The sequence below is a fragment of the Indicator indicator genome, chromosome 9 (genome assembly GCF_027791375.1).
Source record: "Indicator indicator isolate 239-I01 chromosome 9, UM_Iind_1.1, whole genome shotgun sequence".
NCBI classification, from domain to species: Eukaryota; Metazoa; Chordata; class Aves; order Piciformes; family Indicatoridae; genus Indicator; species Indicator indicator.
The window spans coordinates 20,957,951-20,980,163 of NC_072018.1; the positions used below are offsets into that span (position 1 = coordinate 20,957,951).

Here is a 22,213-nt window from a genome sequence, read left to right on the forward strand (position 1 = left end):
GACAATCAGAACACACATACAATTGATCCTGCTTCTAGCAGCCGTATAGCTGAGTTTCAAAACCACAAAAACACACACAATTTCCTTGTCTACAGCTTTCCAATTTTCCTACATACATGCATTTTCTAACAGCAAGTTGCAGGCAACTTACCATTCAGCTTGTGCGGTTTCTGGCTTACCCTTCAGAGGGGCCTTACCCCCTTGAATACTAAGAAAGAAGAAAAGATTAATCTCTGGCATTTGAACTCTTGGTACCCTGGCCAAGCACAGCACATTGAATTATCAAAGCCGTTTCTGGGGGCACTGAAGAAGCAATGTGGATGTCATGCAAAGAAACTTAGAAAGGTCCCACAAGAAATCCGTAGCAGAGCAGAGAATATCAGCTACTTGCCTAGCACATATGCATCCCCCAAAATGGGTGAATAGGAATATTCTGTCTCAGTCATGTGACAAACATACTGAACAAGAGATCTGCTGCAAGACTATCTACAGGGAACACAGTTTCCAGCCTGAAAAATAGAGGAGCTGTAATTACAAGTATTGTAAGTGCTGGAGGAAAAGCTAATGTGTTACAGCTCTGAGGACATAAGATGCTAAGCCAGGCAGGTCTGAGTTTCTTTCAAATCCCTCCTGCACATAGAACCATGGCATGGAAAACCAAAGGTTACATCTTCCCTGTTCTTAAGTTCTTCCAGATGACCTAGGTAGGCCATTCATCCACAAGGAATGAGGCTACACTCATAGCTATGAATCATGTTGGTAAATGAAACGTTTCGAGTACATTTTGCAGTAAATCAGTTTTAAAAAAAGAAAGGAAGGCTAGTCTGCCAAAGCCTTCAGTCCATGTTCTCCCACCCTAAACAACATAAATGCCTCATTTCTGTTGCATTACAAACTTTCATTATCATCTCTGGGAAAACCTTGAACTGAAAAGGACCATGTCCTCCCATACTACAAGTCAATCATTTATTGTGCTCTGGAAGTGCTACAAGGTCAACTGCAAATCTGTCAGCTTAAGAGTTACACTATGGCAAACACTAACCCTGTACAATTTCTTGAGAATTTACCACTGACATTTGGAAGTCCTCTCTAAAATGCTGGATGCAAGAGTGAGAAGTGATGTGTGAAACTCTGGTCTTCAGCCAAATTGTAGAAGAAATTATTTGCTAGCTCCATAGGCTATACATTTTTATTATGAGTAGTTATTGATTCATAGCCATAAACACACTAGATGCTTGAAGACCTTTGCCCAAAATTTTCACAGTCCTAAATCCTGCACTTGGGAAGACTTGTGCTTACTTCAACACCCAGGAGCAGAGCCCATTCATCTGAACAACATCAGCCAACTCAATCCTTCTAATTTTAGTTGTTTCTACTGACAGCTGAGTAACACGAAACCTTCCAAACAATCCCTTGGTAAACTGATGTCACATGCTCTTGGAAGAATCCATACAGTCAACATCCCCTACACAAATGGACAGAACAGATTAACTACTGATGTTTGGAATCTTGTAAGTCTAGGTGATGTACAATCACTTACAGAGGCCTAAGAGCCAAATGAGTCAGAAAAGGTAAAATCAAGGGTTCTCTCTGGGTTTCAAGTTACCAAAGTAAAAGCCTCTTGAAATAAGATCAGTTCTGAAGTAAAAAGACCACAACAGCAACTTCTGAATATGTTGAAAAAGCTAATTAGTGGGAAAGAAAACTACAAAAACAATCTTCAAATTCAGTCAAACATAACATGGTCTTGCAATGTAATTTTTTTAAACACTTTCCTAAAGGGCTATTGACTAGAGCTACAGCAAAATGAAGAAATTCATCAGTGAAATCTTAGACAGGACTGAATTAAATATAAAGATGAATTATCCACTAAGCTGTGTGATGTCAGTGTTCCCATGTTGGACAGCACTGCTTAATACAGATCTATGCAGCACCAGCACAGAAATCTGCTGCCTCACTAAGGAAAGATGAAGTCCAAAATGAACAGATCTGGTTTAATATGGGTACCTGAAGGGAAGTGCCAACTGAACAGGCAACGTCCTCTTTAATTAAAGTTGCAAAGGAGTGGGGATCACGAGAAGGACACATCTGATGACTTGGTACGATCCGGCCATAAAAAGAAGATTGGATGCTGATGGTGGTTCTGTGAGGACATCTCAGGGAGACATACTCTCCATCACAGGCATGGTCAGTGTAATTTTTTAGTACTTGTGATAAGTAACCTGCAAAACCCACAACAAAAATATCATTAGTGAAAGAGTTAATATTTAGGTGATTTTCAGCAGTGCAGTCTAACAAACATACAACAAGCAATGAGGGAGGGATACAAATTTTATTACTTGTCTAAAACACAAGAGAAGAAGAGAGACAATGATATGGTGGAAGCTCAGTGATTTGACCATCAGTCATATTATATATCCTTAGTGGAAGCAATATTCAGAGGTTCCAAAATCTTAGTCCAATCACACCACTTATTTACACTGGCATATCTGTAAAGCATACAGGCAATGCAGCTGAGCCAGACCCACCATTTAGACCAAATCTACATACCACTTGCAATTTTTTCTCTTCTATACAAGACAGTCTTCAATAAACTGGAGTAAGTTCAACAGAGGGCCACCAAGACAGCTGTGAGCTGGAGGCACCTGACTTGTAAGAAGTGGCTCATCCAGCCTAGGAAAGGGACAGCTTTGGGGGAAACTAATAGCAGCCTGCCAGTATCTACAGGGAAGTTATCCAAGTAATGGGACCAGGCTCTTCACAGAGGTGAATGGTAAAAGAAGAAGAGTTAACAGGCACAAGGTGATGAAACACAAGAGATTCAGACCGAGTATATGGAGCAACTTTTTCACTGTGAGGGCAGTCAAGTAGTGGAGTAAGTTACCCAAAGAATTTGTTCAGTCTACAGATCTAGAGGTTTCCAAGACCTTATCAGATAAAGCCCTCAGCAACCTGTTCTGACTCTGTTTTGAGCAGGAGGTTAGACAAGAGGACTAAAGTCCCTTCCAATCTCACTTCTGCTGTAAACTCATGATCCCAAGCCAGAAAGGCCCAGACACAGAGTCACTAGGGAAAAGTTGGAGTTACAATTGGTTGCATTAAGGCTTATTCCATCATAGCACAAGTCACATCCTTGATCTCCCTTCACACTATACAATTTTAATTCTCCCGTTTGCACTTTCTGTTCTAGGCCTTTGACACAAAGGATTTGCTTTCTCTCCTACTGTGCAAAGTTCCAGTCTTTTTAGAAGGACAACAGTATGCAGAACCAAATCTCTCCTTGGATGTTAGAGGATGATATTATCCACAATAATGAAGCTGTTAACAAGAATAAAGCATGGGGACAAAGCATTGTTAAAGTTACACCAAGTTAAAAACGTTGATTGCACTCAGGTTGCCACAGCAACAGCCAACCAAATCCTGACTTTGTCCCACTCACACATGAGGGGAAACCACTGTGGTGTTGATATAGAAACATCTATGCAGGGGCTTCTGGCATGTCCAGTGTCAGCTATGGTCCCGTTCAACCCTCTCTGTAATGATTTTGGAAGTCCCATTTCCCTTATAGGCCACCAACACAAGCTTAACACATAGCAATCTTACTATGTCTTGTCACTATCTTCCTCTACCTGTTAAGAAAAGGTTATTGTGGGATTACCAGTAGTAGACTCTGAAGACATAAAAAGAAAAGGCAAAATCATTAAGAGAAACAACGAATCCCTGGTCAAATTTTTTGAAAGGGAACCTAAGGTACATCTTAGACTTGTTTTTTAAAAACAGCTAAAACACGACTATTCTCTTGGGGGCCCATAATCTTAGAATAATTTTGGCTAGTACCTCTGGAAGCCATCTAGTCCAGCCTGCTTCTCAAAGCAGGATCAACTTAGACCAGATTTTCCATGACCTTGTACAATTCTGAATATCTCCAAGGATGCAGCCTCCACAACCTCTCATGGCAACCTATACCAACACTTAACAACTTTCCTAGTGAAAAATTTTTTCATTACATGCAATTGGAATTTCCTATGTTATGATTTTTCTTGTTTCCTCTAGTTCTTTCATTGTACATTTCAGAGAAAAGACTGGTTCAGTTTCATCTATTTCTTTCAGTAGTGTAAACCACTAACTAGATTCAGTTCTCAATTCCGCTCTCCTTGTTCTTTAGTTCTCCTAGACAAGCAAATCAGATCCCTCAGTCCCTTAGTATTTACCATATGTTCCAGTGCCCTGGTCTTCTTGGCAGCCAAAGGGACTCTCTCCAGAGTCTCAACACCTTTGCTGTACTGAGGGCCCTACTGTTATGCAGTTACCCTTCATTACTGCAAGGTGCACTTCTTGCTCAAGTTCATCACCCTTTCTTCCAAGATATGATGATGCACACAGGGAAGCACAATTCTTGGTGTTTGAGAGAATTCACATGGCTTGATCTAAACCATTTTAACATCAAATCCAGCTATCTGGACACACTTGTAGGATGTGTTTTTTTCCACCAAGTTAAACACTCCCAGGGCCTTTTCTCTGTCCCTAAGGTCATATCTTGCAACTTCCCCTTCCTCTCCAGAATAGTTAGGCCTATATCCAGAGCTTTTTCTGGGATTGGTTCCCCTTCTATGCCAACAATGAAATCTAGCTCAGGAGTTGTGTGAAAGAATACTGCTACAAACAAATGCCCAAGTGTCTAAAACAACTATAATAATTGTTAGTGATAAGCAATACAGGATAGTTTAGCTTCAACATTCAAGCTGCCACTGTGAGGTTTCTTTGATTTGCCTAAGTGTTAGCCTGTAGTTCTTATTTATCAGTTTTGTTGCTGCAGTGCCTCAAGGTATGTGCCAAATAAATATTTGCTCAAATCAACGTATTAATTTCAAAGTCCTCAGGGCAGCATTTGCTAATAAGAAAAAGGCTGAGGCATAGCCCCAGTAATTAGATTAAATGACAGGGCTGCATCAGATCAGGGAACAGCACTGTTTCATTGAGTGCCTTTATTCCACTTGTTCAAGGAAGTGCTCTGCAGATAAAATTAACTACTTGAGTGTATCCCAGTCAGTAGAATACATGCTCTGTGTGATGATGTATGCCTAGTCCTGGAGTCACCAGATCAGCTTTTCTCCTTCAAAAGTAAGACAACTACACCAGATAGGAACCAGGAAAAGCAAAGTACAAACAAAACAAGAATGTAACATAAAACATTAAACCTCACTTTCCACATTTTTGCTTTACTGCATTGGGAATTTTCCCTGAGGATGACCTGTGAGTGAGCCAGAGAAATACAACCAAAGTACAATCAAGATTCTACTGGCTCCTCTGAATGTTCAATTATTCTGTCAGAACAGCCATCCTAGATCATGCCTATTCTATTACCAGTTCAGGATCAGGAAGGTGTTTACCCCTGAAATTAGTGCAGATCACTTGTTGAAACAAATCCTTCTTCTCAGCGTCTATTGGCAATCTCAAAATAACTTGAGTTCATTCAAGCTCAAGATGTTGAGAAAAATTGAATGCTGTTTTGATGATGACTGACTGATAATAAAAAGAGCACAATGTCTGAAACACCTGGCACTGCCCACTGTCAAAGCAAAGATACTGGATTAGGCATGGGCATGAGCAGAGATCACATGATCTTCCTTAAAGCACAAAAGAAAGTGGCCATGGAGATGTAAGCTACAGTCTTGCAAGTGTCCACACCAAGAATAAGGCAGGCTGGTTTTAAAGACAGCCAAAGACATTTACCACTCCTTTCTTCACCCTCAAATTCTGGGATGTGAAATCACTGTTGTTGGATCCAGAACATGAAGGCAAGCAATTACATGAGGAAAAGATCCCAGCTGAATTGGTAGAGTCAAATCTACTCTATTCTATCATGGTTCATCTTGTAGCAGAAGTGGCATAAATTCTCACAATTTTATAAAAATATTTTTTGGTGATTCACTAATTAGACTGCCTAGGGAAGACAATGTTAGAGCAGATGGTAATCTGAGGTTTTATTTTATAATATATTTGAAAGTATGGTAAAAGCACAACAGAAATCTAAACCGTTAACTTCATCAAAATTTTTCCAAATACAGCACATTTTGAAAATCTAGGATAACAAAATCTCAAAATCTTTTGGGTTTAGCACTTCTCTGGTTTTTAAGGATTATATTGAGGACATAGAATCTTTTCTGGTGGGGCAACCACATTCACAAATTTAATCAGTGTATGGAAAAGAAGTGCTAAACATCTCATTCCGAAGACCCGTGTCACTATCAAAGCAGGGATTTCCACTCTGAACATAGAATAAACAACCAAAAGAATCTTATTTTTTTCCACTATAACAAGAAGGAAATGCTTCTTTCAAGCACCACTTGCAATTTATTTTTCCAAAGCCCAGAGTCTGACTCCTATCAGTCATCAGCAATTACTCTCCACTACTCATCAAAGACAAGGCTTAATGTTGACTGTAACTCTATCCCATCCAGCAATGTTGGTTCCCAAGAACTATTTTCACCATTACTTCTCCAGGGGACTCTTGCTCAGTTCTCATCCAGTAGCCAGTTCTAACCCTTAACAGATATGCAGACCAAAGAAAAATAACAGTTTCATACAGAATAACATTATTTTACAAGCACTGTAAGTCTAAACATCATCCTTACTTATTCTCATAGAGCTCCTGCATTTTTGAAGCCAAAGCAACTGATGGAGTGGTTCACAAAAGCCCAGGTGTTATAGGAACTTCCATCCCATCCAGATGTAGGATAATAGTAGAGTATACAAGCACTCATACATATATCTTATTTAATCATGGCTGTCTAAAAGTGGTAAGACCTCTTGTCCTGCTTCCACTAAATACAGTTCTAGTTTTGCTTGACAAGGTACATAGAAACCCACTAGCTGACCAGTCACCAGAAGATTTTGTCTTTCACCAGGAAACATTTCTGTGGGTGAGCACTGGAGGGATAGAGGCAATCACAACAAAACTAACTCTTTGTACAGTTTGGATATGATCTGAAACTTCGAATAAATTACACAGAAAATCAAAGGGGTTTAATGGTTAACTAACTACACACAATTTGAGCCAGAACCTCATTAGTATCTGCATCAAGCTATATCTCAGATATAGAAACATCTTCTTAACATATCCCATAGCTTTTATAAGTACGAATATGGAAATTTATACATATAACAGGAAAAACAATGAAAAAAATAACATTATAATGGAATTTGCTTATTATTAGCTATCCGAAACACATAAAGTCAGTGCAATTAATTGCATTAGCAAATTAAACATTGCCTTGTTCCTGGTTGATGCAGATTCTTTTCTTTCTAATCCTCTTGTTTTCCAAATCTATACTGTTTTTTCCTTACTGACTGTTATTTTCTTCCAGTTCCTCATATTTCTTGCAGATGTATCTGAGACTCTGAATGTGAAACAGAACTTTCTTCCAAGAGAGACCTTAATCAGATACATTTCTGGAACTCAGACTACCCCTCTACATCACACTGGTTTTTGGATAGGCTATGGAGTTGAGAATTTCACCTTATTCTTTATGCACAGAACATCAGTGCTCATAACATCTGACAGAAGCAGTACTAAGCTGATAGAATAGAATCACATGCCATGAGAACAGGCAAGCAGGGCTGAAATGTAACCCCAGGCAAGGCTTGAAGCCAGAGCAAGTAACTAAAAGAATATATCTCGTACCAGGCGTTACTGATAATCCTGTGGTTGCAGTAGTAAAAGCAGCTCTTTCAAATCACAGAGCAGCCTTCTGTGGACAGGCAGGGTTTGTTTTGCTTTGTTACTAATACTGGAGATTACACCTTACTATAACAAACCTTCTACAGAGAGATTTGCTTACACTTCGGCTACTTCTCAACCCTTTCTCCTTTCAGATATCATACAGCACTGGAAAAACTTGAACATCTTGTAAGCATGCTTGAGAAAATATTTTCATTTTAAGTCAACAGTTCATTGTCCACTGATCTTGTGTGTCACAGTAGTGGCTCCAAACAGTATCCAGTGTTAACTTTGAAAAAGGGCTTTGAAATGAGAGTGAATTCAGAACTGCAGCAGAGTGTCAGCATTACAAGGGTAAACAAGGTAACATCTTGTAAATGCTGAATGGTATTTCACAGGTCTCCTGGGTTTATGTAATGATGAGAACGTAGTGGAAATTAGATTGGTGAAGGCTAGAGGTGACAGGAATAAAAATATGTTGGTTTTCAACTCTGCAGACTTGACTCTAACTCAGCTACTAGAGAAGATTATTATTACTTATGACCTTTTATTTCTTAACTGTAAAGTCCTGTAGATTTTAATAAAACACTACAATCCTTCAATAGACTGTTGGAATAACTCTGGAGATTTTAAGAAACAACTCTAACTGCAAGTATTTTGGGTCCAGAACTTTAAAGAATTTCTCTAAAAATTCAATTTAAAAATCCTGTTTGCTATTTGAACATCATCTTAGATTACTTTCTTTGAATACATCTATATTTTCCTGAAAACCTATTTTTTTAAAAAACAAAATCTTTAATTTCCTGTGGCTATGGGAAATTTTTTTTCTGATCTTTTACATTTTGAAAAGATAGATTAACAGGTTTTTTTAATTATGTTTGTTTGGGTTTTAAGCTTATCTTTCTAGAACAGGAAAATTTAGCCTGGAAGAGCCTTCTGCACATCATCTAACCCAGCAACAGGGAGACCCAGGCTGGTCAGGGAGTCAGCTGAGAGTCCTGTCTGCATGTGCACATCTGTGTGTGAGGTGACTAGAGATGAGAGAACCTAAGAGCCAGCTATTGCATGGACTGTCTAAGGCCAGTTAGTTGGGGATTCATATGGTATGTATGCATGCATATTTTCTATTAACAGACCTTCATCCTGATTAACCAGACAGGGGAATAGGATGAGACCACTGGTGGTGTTTATGTTTCTGTGAATGATGAGTTTTTTTGCCTGTGTTGATCTGAGTGGTCCGAGACACACATCTCTGCTGTGAACAGATGCTCAGCATCAGTGCTGCCTGCACCTGGGAACACAGGGTGGTGGCTGCCTTGCCTCTAGCAGGCTACCAGATTTGGCAACTCTTTACACTTCCCACTAAAAATTCCACATGCATGTGAGCACGTGTGTATATACATATAAAATACATTTATATACAGACATGCACATACACCCATATGCTAAAAAACAACTCTGCAGAAAATTTTACCTGGTTTAAGTTCTAGAAGAAGCTTGAATACAACTCTAACTATGAAGTTCATTTTTTGCAGTGTTAAATTTCTTAGAACACTTTGTTAAAATAGTGTTATAGCGTTATAAATATTAATACATTATATAATTAATTAGAGTTACAGCACTATAAATATTAATGTCTTGTTTTAATTGTGAAAAGTAAAACTTTGCATGCATTAGTATGCATTATGTGTAGGTTACATAAAGTATACTGCACAGAGCACAATCATAGTTCTAGAATATATCTTATAGCATAACCTAAATATAATTTCCAGTCACCTTGGGAAGCTTTGTGGGGTTTGTTCAGTACTCACAGAATGAGAGACATAATTTTGAGAGAAACTTAGTGTATGCTTCTTATAGCCCAAAAGAGGTCAATTCTACACATGACAGACAAGCTGGGTACTATTTCATTCCACAGGTAAACTGCAGTAAGTGTTAATGTCATCAGTTCACAGCTAGAGGAACTACATGGGTGATACTTCCTGAGCAGCTTCAATTGGCTCTTTTCCCTTGGCTCTCAACCAAGTAAATCACAGCACTGCTCACTGTGGCCTTGCTATTGTATTCTAAGTAGCGATAAAGAGCTCACACCATCAGGGGTCATGTAGCTCTTCAAATAATGTTATAACAGGCTTATTTTATTGAAAGGACATTTTTCTCTAGATGGCTTACATACAAATACACAAGAGATTTTTAAAAGCAAAATAACAGTAATATAATTAGGCTGCACAAGTGATTGACATCAAGCTGAGTGGTGTGGTTGACATGTCTGAGGGACAGGATGTCATCCAGAGGGACTCGGACAAGCTTGACAAGTGGGCTTGTGTGAGCTTCATGAAGTTCAACAAGGCCAAGTGCAAGGTCCTGCACTTGAGTCAGGGCAATCCCTGGTATTGGCATAAGCTGGAGGATGATGGGATGGAGAGCAGCCCTGTGGAGAAGGATGCAGGGATACTGCTGGATGAAGAGCTGGACATGAGCTGAGAATGTGCGGTCACAGCCCAGAAGGCCAACCGTACCCTGGGCTGCATCAAATGAAGTGTGGCCAGAAGATCAAGAGAGGTGATTCTGCCCCTCTGCTCTGGTGAGACCCCACCTGGAGCTCACCTCTGTCCAGCTCTGGGGCCATCAGCACAAGAAAGACATGGACCTCCTGGAACACATGCAGAGGAGGGTCACAAAAATGGTAAGAGGGATGGGACACCTCTGCTATGGAGAAAGCCTGAAAGAGTTGGGGTTGTTCAGCCTGGAGAAGAGAAGGTTCCAGGGACACCTTACTGCACAATTCCAATACTTAAAGGGGGCTTATAAGGGCTGTTCCAATAGGACATTGGGCAGTGGTTTTAAACTAAAATAGGGAATATTTACACCAGATACAAGGGGAAAATACTTTACATTGAGAGTACTGAAACACTGATCCAGGTTGCCCAGGGAGGTGGTAGGTGCCCCATCCCTGGTAACATTCCAGGTCAGCTTGGACAGGGCTCTTAGCAGCCTGATCTAATCAAATATGTCCCTGCTGGCTGCATGGAGTTTTGACTAGATGACTTTTAAAGGTCCCTTCCAACCCAAACCAATCTGATTTTATGAATCTTCCATAGTAAATGTAGTCACACAGGGACACATTTGAATAGCTACCTATGTACCTTTTCTGGTTAACTTCCTCATGCAGACAAGTTTTACTGATGTTCATTTTGACTTCCAGTTCCACAATAAAGTCTTTTTGATCTCACTACTTCCGGTGATAATTCTTATGGAAAACAAATTTGATCTTGGAAATCATCATTACAAATATAACATCAAATAGAAAGACTCTAGCTAAAAAAAAAATAATCCCAAGTCTTGGAGTCTTCCTGCAGCCCTAGGCCTGTGCTGAAGTTTAAGAGCTCAAACAGGACCTGGCCCTTGCTTCAGCCTGCTCCTAGGGCATGCTGATGCTCAACCTTTCCTACAGGCATCACCAGGTCTTATGGCAAGATACTGACAGCCCTTTTGCACCTTCACTAAAATTGCTGAAATCAAATTTGTGACATTTTTCAAGGGCCAGGGACCAACTTATTCATGTGTTGCTAATATTCTTATGTAACAGGGAAAGGAGTCAGGAGCTGGATCCATACACCTCCCTCGGGTTGTGCTCTGAGCTCACTGAACATCTCACTACTTATTCAAGAGGCCAAGAACATTTTATGGTGATCAACATCTTGGTTCACTTCCACTTAACCCACCATATAGAAGAGCATAGCATAGCATAGCATAGAATTTACACTTCCATGGCTTGTGCAGTCAGTCTGCAAACAACCACTGTTACACTTTCTCCATGCCCAGGGGAGAAGCACCCTCTAAGACTCTGCAAGGCACCTCTTAATCTGCATCAAATTCCTTCTTGGGCCCTCCTTAGTCATATCACCCACAGAGAATTCAATGCTGGTAAGCACAGTGCCAGAAAGCAGTCTTCCCGTGCATTTTCATGCCAAATGAGTGCAGCTTTTGTTTTTCCCTCTATCATTTTTAAAGTACGGGGGGGGGGGGGGGGGGGGGGGGTGCTCCATATCATGTCTCCGGTAAGGTCTGCAACATGTCCTTTTCGTCCCCTTGCAGTGTGACAGTGAGAGATACAGAGCACTAACCTGGGAAGGTTGAGGACTATTCAGTTTGACCAAATTACGGACTTTCACCACTGCAAACACAGGGGGAAGGGTTTGTTTCCACGTTAAAAACATGCAGCAAGGGAAATATAAAACAGCCATGCTATAACCACACACCTCTGCAGAGCTACATCAGAAATGCCTAAAAGCAGCCTAGCCTTCGCCCATAGCTTTACTGAGAGTGACAGGGAAGTATCCTATTACCACCCAAATTAAAAGAAAGCTTTTGCACAGCATGTCACACTGGGACAAAGGAAACAGCTATTTGACCACACAAGTGACAGACAAGACTCTATGTGCACTGATCAGTTCTTTAAGCAAAGCAAGAATTAAGCCATGACAGCCTGACAAGGGCTAAGAAACACCAACACTAAATAAACAGGTTTCTGCCTATTCAGAAGGACTTATTCTGACAAGACTATGAGTACAGAGAGATGGCAGCTTCGTTTAGATAGGGCAAATGGCAGGAGTGAAGGCAAAAGTGCATAACCCTACGGGAACTGCTGCTAAAGCCATCACAAGCAGATGTGAGTGCTCTGCACACAGTGCCAGAAGCCGTTTCTGGGGCTCTCGGAGTGACCTACACATCCCTGAAAGAAACATATTTCAACTGGCAGGTCAAAATGTGGAACAATTCCTGTGATCCCGGACCTGAAATCCTGTTACCTTGCATGAAATAATACAGCATGACTTACATGTGCAAATACGATCTTGGCAGTGTGGAGCTCTCCTGCAGGAAAAAAGTTTCTAATCAGGTTGGAATCTCTCTCATCCATTTTAACAAGTACTTCATTTTTATTAGACTCTGGTTTTGTATTGCAAACTGTGAAATTCAAGGCCTTCCTTGTTTGACATTGTGTAATAACAGTAGGGGATAGGTAATTTTCATGCTAAAGCAGTGCAAATCACTCTGGATTACTTTGCCACCTAGCAATTTTTCCACAAGAAAAAGAATCTCACAAGCAAGAATTTCAGGGGAACAATGGCAAATTGCTGTCTGTAGTGGGAAGGGCAACTCTGGCTTTCATACCGTGTGAGCTCTGCTGAGACTCTGTGAGTGGTTGCCCTCCAGACTAGAGACCTTGTTCTTCATTATCACAGAATTTACATCCCAAGAAATTAAAAAATTAGGCATAAGTTTATTACTAACACTGGGATTTTAACAACTCCCTTTTCCTTCTGCTTTAAATTCCATATTTATTTGTTGTTATTCAGGGTGGATTTGACATATTTAATGAAAAGCAACAGCTCTGGAATGAACCTGCCTCCTTTTCTCCAGGACCTGCAACAAGAGCTATGATGCTGCCCTCTGCATGACCTTTGCCTGTGAAATGCATATTTCTCTTTGCTCTGGCCAGGCCTTGGCAGCTTTATGAACCCCAAGAGATGAAAGGAAATGAGGAGAGACTGAGACAAGATAGAAAAAGCTAAAGAGTGAAAGGGAAGAAGCAGAGTACAGGAAAAACAAGGAAATTTTAAAAAAAGAGGAAGAGATACAGGGTAGAGCAGGTATAAAGCCAGAATTCTCTTTCTCATTTGTCAATTAGAAGCGTGGTCCTGCCAGTAAGAATCAGCTGGAAGCATTATGGAGGCCAGGTCACTTGAAAGTAGAAAAGCCTTAAAATCCTGAAAAGGAGAAAAGGAAAAGGTTTTGAGCAAGAATATCCACTTCTAAATGGCCTCTCTTTATATTCCCATGTGGTCAAGCTCAAAAATCATACCTCCTTGCACAAAGACTGTGTTACCCAGACAGGAATAAAAAGAGCTCAGACTGACTGGTAGCAAAAAGATAAAATAAAAACTAATAATAATAATAATAAATAATAATAATGTTGGCTTGCAGGAGTCTCTCCTAACTTCTGATATGCCCTACCTTTGATGACTTGTCTACAAACCTCAGATATTTCCTCAACAGAACACTCAGTGTGTTATACATGCAACAACCAGGCAAAACTGCCAGATCAACATCTTCTGTTTAAGTCATTGACTTAAGCCAAGAGGGAATTTATTATATTCACCACTAACTGTACAACTTAAAGCAATGACAAATGCAGGAATGATGATTTCACAGGTAAATTAGGCTTCTGGGTTTTGATACGAACAATTCTAACAAGAGACAGGCATCCAGCACATGACCAGTTTGAGCTGTCAGGCTGTCCAACCACCTTGAAGCTAACAAACCTCAGCTTCCCACATGCTCATCCTGGAAAACACATTGCAGGAATGGACAGGAAATAAGCACTTGGGAGTAAAGGGCTGAAGATCAAGCATTAATATAGGAGCTTACTTTCTGCATGTTAAAGAAGCTATACCTGCTTGGAGCTCAAGTGAAAATATTTGTCTGTCTCAAGAAATCTAAGCAATTTAACTGCAGTTTTACTTTTTCTGAAGATCACTTTACTCAAATACAGACTTGTTTCCCCAGGTGGAGCTCACCTTGGGTAAGGAAGGTCAGTACAATGTCAATTCACTGCCCTGATCCTTATGGAGTCCCACACATGAATAAGGGTTTATGGTACAGTAACAGTGGTTGGTAGTGCTAGAACATGGCCTTTTGGAGAGACTGGTGTTGTTTGGCCTATGCTATTCCTGAAGACCTATTGCCACTGTAACTTTTGTCTTTAGTACCTAATCTTGAAGTGATTTCTACATAAAACAAAAGAAAGACTGCATTGATATAGTTAGTGTAGAGGTTTAGCCATACTAGTTTACCTTCTCGGAACCAAAAGAACAGCCGCAGACAGCTTCTACCTATTCCCTGGTGCCATCAAGAACGGTCAGCTCTGGCCTCCAGCCACAGGGCCAGATAAGAATTCCCAGTACACTTCAGCTAGCATTAGCTCTGCATCTCACTTTCACAAATATCAGATGAAGATGGCCCCATTTCTATATACATGGGAAGGCCAGAGTGAAAAATAAATGACCTGTGAATGTGAATTAACATGAGCCACAGAAAGACTGGGGATTAAAAGATATATAAATGCATACTGATTTTTAATCAGGAGCACTCAGTAGCACTTCAGAATGTGACAAAGGGGACGAAAGGATTCACAAAAGGAGGGAACTGCTTAGCCTGGAATATAAGTTTATGATAATAATGAAGACATATGACTAACAGAGAAAAGACAGAACAGTCCCATTCTACTGCATCTTTACATGCATCTCTATAAAGGCAATAAGCAAAAACACAAAAGGAATTTTTCTGCAGGATCCCTTTTCTCCCCCACCTCTCACCTAGGCCATTCCCCACATTTGCAGCTTCTTTCAAGGACAGAAATAATATTTGGCTTCCTTGGCAACGAAGAACAAAGAGACAATAGAAATCCGACAGTGGAATTTATGAAGCCGTATACTACACTAACCCCTTGTATGGGGACAGCAATCAGGCAGGGAACAGCCACAGCACAACTGCAGTTTGAAAAGCTTTTTTGCTAAAAGCTATTTGCACTGCTTTGACACAGAGCAGTTGTTTTGACTAAAAAGGCTAGAAAAGGGGATTTCTTTTGCAGAGTAACACTTTGAAGGGCTCTTTGCCTCACAGCTGTAACAGCAACCACATCCACAGCACACATTTTTCTCCTACCTATTGTATTACATACCAAAACACATCACAGGCCAAAACAGTTTCAGGGTCGGCTGCTGCTAAACTCAGTGAGAATTGTGCTTATATATGGAGAGCGTTGTATCTAAAGGCTGTGAATAAACTACAAGACCTGGGAGCATTTCATAGTCTTTAGATCTGAGTGCACGTCCCACCTGTATTCCAAGTCCACACTGGAACCCAGACACATCACCCGTTTCAGAGAAGGGGATTTTTCTTTTAAATTATTGTAATTTTTTATCTTCAGATAGCTTAGATTGATAAGTATCCCCTCCTATGTTCTCCTGGTTTGGGACAGAGCAGGGAACTGCACCCAGTTATTCTGCTGTTGAACTTAGTGTTATGCTTTTCTGTTACACTAAGCAACACTTTTGAACCTGTGTATGTCATCTGTGTATTTTACAGATGATATAGAACTGGAAGGGGCAGTTGATACAGAAGATGGGTGTTTCATCATTTAGAGGGACCTCAACAATCTGTAGAGCTGATCAAAGAGGAATCTCACTGAATTTAACTAAAGGCAAATTGCAAGTCCTGCTCATGGAGAGAAGTATCCCCATGCACCATTCTGGGGACCAACAGTAGGGAAAGCAACTTTGCAGAAAAGGACCAGGGCTTCCTGGTAGACACCAAGATGACAATGAGCCCTCACAGCAAAGACAGGCATTGGTAGGAGCATCAACAAAAGGTCAAGAGAGGTAAGCCTACCCCTCAGCACTGGTGAGACCCATCTGAGCTGTTGTGTCCAGTTCTGGATTTCCCAGTACAACAGTACAATACTGGTGCGAGTCCAGCAAAGGACTACAAGATTAAGGATGTGGAGTATCTGTCATATGTGGAGAAACTGAGAGATCTGGGAATGCTTAGATTGGAGAAGAGAAGGTTCAGGAAGATCTTCTCAATATATACAAATAACTGATGGCAGGGTGTAAACAGTAGTAGACATAGCTAAACTCTTTACTCTTTGCAGTGGTATCCAGTGAATAAACAAGAGGCAATGGGCACTAACTGAATTACAGGAAATTCCATTTAAAAATATATGTGTAACTGCAAGGGTGGTCAGACATTGGAATGGGTTGCCCAGGGAGGGTGTGGAGTCTCCAACCTTGCAGATATTTAAAATCTAACTTAGATGCACTTCTGAGTAAATTGTTATAGGTGGAGGTAGCCCTACTCTAAGCAGACAGGTTGGACTAGATGATAGAATATCTCAGATTGAAAGGGATCCCCATAAGGATCATCAAGTCCAACTCCATGCTCCTCACAGGATTACCTGAAACAAAATCACATGACTTAGAGTGTCACCCAGGTGCTTCTTGAACTGACAGGCTGGGTGTCATGACCACTTTCCTGGGGAGCCTGTTCCAGTGACCACCATTTTCCTAATATCCAACCCAAACTTTCAGCTTCATTCCATTTCCTTGTGTCCCATTGCTGGTCAAGAGAGAAAGGAAATCCGCACCTCAACCTCCATTACCCCTTGAGGAAGGTGTGGACTGTGAGGATATCACCCCTCAGCCTTCTCCCAGATGAACAAACCAAGTGACCTCAGCCTCTCCTCAAAAGTCTTGCCTTTGGAGTCTTTCACCATCTTGGTCACCTTCCTCACAACACACTCTGATGGTTTGGTGTCTCTTACATTGAGGCACTCAAAACTCCACACAATACCTCATGTGGAGCCACATCATTTCATGTAGAGTGGGACAATCATCTTCCTGAACTGGAGAGCTAAGCTCGTCCCTTCCAAACTCAGACAGTCTGTGGTATCAAATCACTTCTCAGGATGCAATGACAAGCTTTGGTCTCCTTTTAAGCATCCTAGAAAAAAAAACTTTATTCAAAGTTCGAGTTCCCTTTGTCACAAACCCAGGTAACATTTCAGTATCACTTCAGTTCTGTTCGCATAGAGATAATTTTAAGTTAGCCTTGGACTGCCCTGCAACAGAGTTCAGAGAAGAAATTACTTTCCCAGGAACATCTCCGGGACAAGTGACATCACTGACCTTTATATAAGAGTGTTATCGTTGAAGCAAACTGCTGCTACAGACAATGGAAATGGTACTTAGCACTCTGTGTCTGCTGAGTAAAAGCTGTAACAAGATGGCCTTTCAGGATTTGTTTAGTCTTCACACTTCTGTTTATTAATTAGATTTAGATGCAAACATGGAGAGTGCCACAGGAACACAGTGTTAGATAATGAAATTTTAAAACATTGTTATGGCTTAGTGCCCAAATTTTTAATAACAAATTTTTTAACAACAAAAATTTTCTGACTTTTTGTGAAGCTGAGCTGTAGCACTTACTGCCACTGCCCTTTCTGCAGGTCTCAGATATTTACATGGAGTAAAAACATCACAACATCAATGAATGCAGGAAAAATCCATTGGAGGAAAAAAACAGTGAAATAACACACAATTCCTGATTAAAGAAGTTCTTGACCTGTAAGAGTGATCAAACATCAGAATAGGTTTCCAAGAATTGTTATGCCTGCCTCCCTGCTTCAAGCTGGTATAGCTGCTCTTGCATGATCTTTAAACTGCCTGTATTTCTGCAGTGCCTATACAGTGAGCCAAGGACAGTATCTGAGATACAGAAATCCACATGGTAGAGTCAGAAATTAGGACAGAGTAATCCCAGCCCTACTTTGTATTGGGTTTTGCTCTCAAGCTACCCAATCTATTAGGATGTAAAAGAGCACCAGTAATAATAATAACAGAAGAATTCTCTAGAAATAAGCTGTAGCCTATTAGGTAACATGTTAATACAGCAGAACAGTCAGTAGGCTATTCTTACTAGTAGACAAAGAAACAGTGGAAGGGAATACACATGTCAAAGTCACATGAAGACTGGCCTTTGCAGAAAGCATAGCCTTCAGCATTGGGTGGCATGTCTAGTAACTGAGTCTATCAATCTGCTTACAGTATCCATCCTGCTTTCCATAGCCTGGAGCTGTGGTACTGAGGTGGATTGTATTAAGCAGAGTCAAAGACAAAAGAGGGAAAAATGTGAAATATGAGAATGCTGGAGAGCACAGAGATGAAAGACACACAGGAAGGCATTGGATTAATGGACAAGCATTTATGTTGCGATCACCTAATGCACAGAGATTAGCATGCAAGGTATTTTCTGGGGTGGGGGCGGAAAAAGTCCTGTCAACCACAAGGTGATGCACAAAAGACAAAACACCCAAATATCTAGGAAGCTGTAACTCCATCTTCCCTCCACTGTCTCTCACCATCAAGGTAGGAGGGGGTAAGCCAGGAGAAAGGTCAGTGGATAAAAAACAGTGGGGAACTGGCAGAATGCCTCAGGTTCTGCAGAGCAGAACTGTCCCTCCCAGAGGATAAACCAAGGGCACAAATCTTGGGTTTCCACAACTTGCACCTTAGCAGAGAGAGAAACTTCTTGGATACAATTTCAGTGTAGACATTACTTTCTCTGCATTGAGAAACAATAGAACTGTTATATCTTGGCTAAGTAGTGGGAAACAGCACACAAAAAAAACCCTCCTACAGATTGTTTTTAATGTCGTAGGGGTCATGCAGAATTATTCTCCAAAAAAAAACAGAGCATGTAGGTGGGACAGAAACCTTCCTCAAGGATGGAAGGAGTGGGACAGTAAGGAATAATTGCTAAAACCAAATTTCAAAGTGCAGCTTTCAGAGCTTAGTGACTCTGAAATAATTCCTCCCAGCACTGCATTTTCCCCATTGGAAAAGGCAAAAATGGAAGGCTCCAGGGATACGAAACTCAGCAGATCCATCTGGAACCAACAACCAAAAAAGACTGATCTGCTTCTCAGACCCTCATATATAGCTCATTGATCCAGGGATTTCCAAAATCATGAGCAATTTAAAGAGCCTGTTAACAACCTGCCCAACCTCTGTAGAAGGGCTGGTTGAAAGAACTTTTACAACTGTTTCTTTCTATCAAGGCAGTAGACCTAACAACAGTGCAGTGGAATCATAGTTCATTCACGCTTGACCCAGCATGGGTATCAAGCAGTTTTTCAGATGAGACAGAGGGGAACCAGATCATTAATGTTTGGGTACAAGTAGCTCTCAGCAGTCTCAGCATTGCTCATGTGCAGACAGAACACACGGTTGTCATCAGTTCTCACAGTCATGCCAAAACTGTGGTGGTCCTAACTTTGTTCAAACTCCAGAAGAGCACCTTGGGTACGTTAAGCATGTGCTGAAATCTTTCTCACTTCAGTCACCAAAGGATTGATGACTCCTGTCCACCCAGCACTCAAGAAAATCCCAGTTAGACAGACATGTTGAGAAACTGGAAAGAGTTCACCAATAGGACTACCAAGATCATTAGAGGGCTGGAGCACATAACATATAAGGCTAATTGGATGTTAGGAAGAAGTTCTCCACCACGACGGTGGTGAGACACTGGAAGAGGTTGTGCAGGGAGGTGGCAGAAGTCCCATTCCTGAAAGTTTTTAAGGCCAGGCTGGATGTGTCTTTATTTAGTTTATCTGTTCAAAGGAAGACGCTCACCTACCAAGTTGTCATGATAAATAATTGCTCTTTTCACCCTGTGCTACATGTCTCCCACCTGATCTCTGTGGTACAGAAAGGAGAAAGCAACAGCAGAGTGGGAAGCACCTGTACTGCTCACTGTAGTCTTTCACCCAGATCTTCCCCGGGATGATGAGAACTAAGAGGTTCTCACACAAGAAGCCATAGAAACTGACACATTTGCTTTAAAAAAAAAAAAAAAAAGTCACCATTAAGTTTCATCAGCAGTGAGCAGCCTGACTATCCACTGTAGGCAAAAGACAGGAGCATCTCATTTTTCCCGCTAATATCTCTCTCCCCCTTCCCTATGAAGACAGAAGAGGATTCATGGGTGAGATTTCCACCTTTTTTAACTCACATATATGCCAGAGGCAGGCAGCCCATTAATTCAGACAGGCTAACTTAGTGCCCTTACTAGTAGGTCAAAAGCACAAGGAGCTGATCTGGGCAGTCAGACTCTGATTCCATGCACAGACAACACAGAGAAGTAAAGGCCATCACTCAGGTCATAAAAAGCAATTGCCAAGTATATCAATGGTGGCAGCTTCTCTCCGTTGGCTAAATGAGGCAGGAGTGACAAGTGATCCCAGTGCACCCCTTCATATCCACCATTGTCAGCCAACAAAACAGAAAAGGCAGTGAGAGCTGTTTCAGGGAAAGGCTCTTCCCAGAAAAAGGCCATCTTGCATGAGAGGCAAGAAATGAACAACAGAGAATAACAGAGGGGAGAATATTTGTGCCTGTATCACTAGGGTTCTTCTTTTAGCTTCTTTTGCACATTAATAACTCTCCCACATGTTAAGGGGTTTGTGGCTTCACAGATTCACTATCCTTGTATTACATCATGCTGCAGGTACAACGCTTACAAGCTTTAGGAAAAATTCACCCTAACGGCAGCCCTGGTCTTTTTGGAAGCTTTCACTGCCAAGAGAGCCTCACAAAGACTCTTAGGAAGGGGGATTTGTAGAGGATTAAGGTTAAGCCAGTTTCAGTTACTGAAAAGTGAACTTCTGCCCAGGGAATTAAAGGTGGGATAGATAATCATTTGGCTTTCTTTTGCTGGTATCTTTCGCTACCAAAATTCAGAGCATGCTACAGAGACAGAAGTAAGAAGATAGACCTTCTGCAGACAATAGGGCCACGCACTGCCTGAATGAGTGCAACATGGGTGGGGAAAAAAAAAAACTCTCTGGGATTATCCCCATGCAACCATCTAGGCAGGAATCCAAGGGGCAAGGAATAGTTCTGGGTCACTCCCAGGACAAGAACATTTTGAAGCAGAGAGAAAAATGAAGATCAACCTGTATGCAAAGATCTGCACAGGGTGTCTTGAACATAGTCATTAAAGAGACCACTGGAGCATAAGAGAGACTACTGCAGTTTTGCTTGGGACACAGCTCACTCCACACCATATCGCATACACGGCCCCTATGTTACGTGAAATGCAATGACTGCAGCATTAAAAAAAAACCCAACTTATTAATGTGCTAAGAACGGGCCACTGTTTAATGGATAAAGTGTTAGATTGGGTAACTGGGGCTCAGGCCAAGTCACTGAAATGCTTTGTGTTGTCCTGGAAGCTTTCTTCATTTCCTGTTGTACACATTACTTCCCATTCTGTCCTCTCCCATTATGCCCCAGATTTTGTCCCTGAAAGTCTCTCAGTCACTCAACGCTCCTACAGTTCCTGTTTACCCCCAGTACTCTAACACTACCAACTGGTATTCGCATAATACCAATACCCCAACACCAGCATCAACAGTTTTTGCATCCACTCTCTCCAGCAGTTGCTTTTACAGTGTGTATGACAACAGAATGCACTGTTGAGGGTTTAAGACTGTTTGTCTTAACCATAGAGTACAGTCCTGCAGGGACTACACAGTCCGTGGGATGGACATAGGAAAACGTAATCTATGTTATTGCATTCCCATCAGCCTGCATTCTCTTTATAAATGGACATTTCCGCCTGTGCTCACCTTTTGTCCCTCTCCTTCAGCTCCCAGCACGTGGGGCTCTCACCTCATTTGGTATTTGAGGGGAGGCTCTTGGCCTTGAGCGGCCTGGCTAATTTTCACTATGCAATTTTGGGGTTGGAATCAGGGAAGTATGGCAGCAGGGGGTGGGCATTGAGGTCTGGTGTTTGGCCTGGTTGGGGGAAAGGTTTTGGTACGCCTAGTGAGGTTGTGGTAAGCCCAGGCTGGAGAACTGGGCCAAGGCT

At 41.3% G+C, this 22,213-nt stretch overlaps 1 protein-coding gene across 1 annotated transcript in view; it reads right to left on the reverse strand.

The window, feature by feature from the left end:
• The window catches only part of LOC128969026 (protein eva-1 homolog C-like), a 200,912-nt gene that overhangs the window by 144,619 nt on the left and 34,080 nt on the right, over positions 1-22,213 (reverse strand). The window contains exon 2 of the mRNA XM_054383701.1: positions 2,008-2,222. Within this exon, the coding sequence (XP_054239676.1) occupies positions 2,008-2,222 (215 nt within the window). The remainder of the gene's footprint in view (positions 1-2,007; positions 2,223-22,213) is intronic.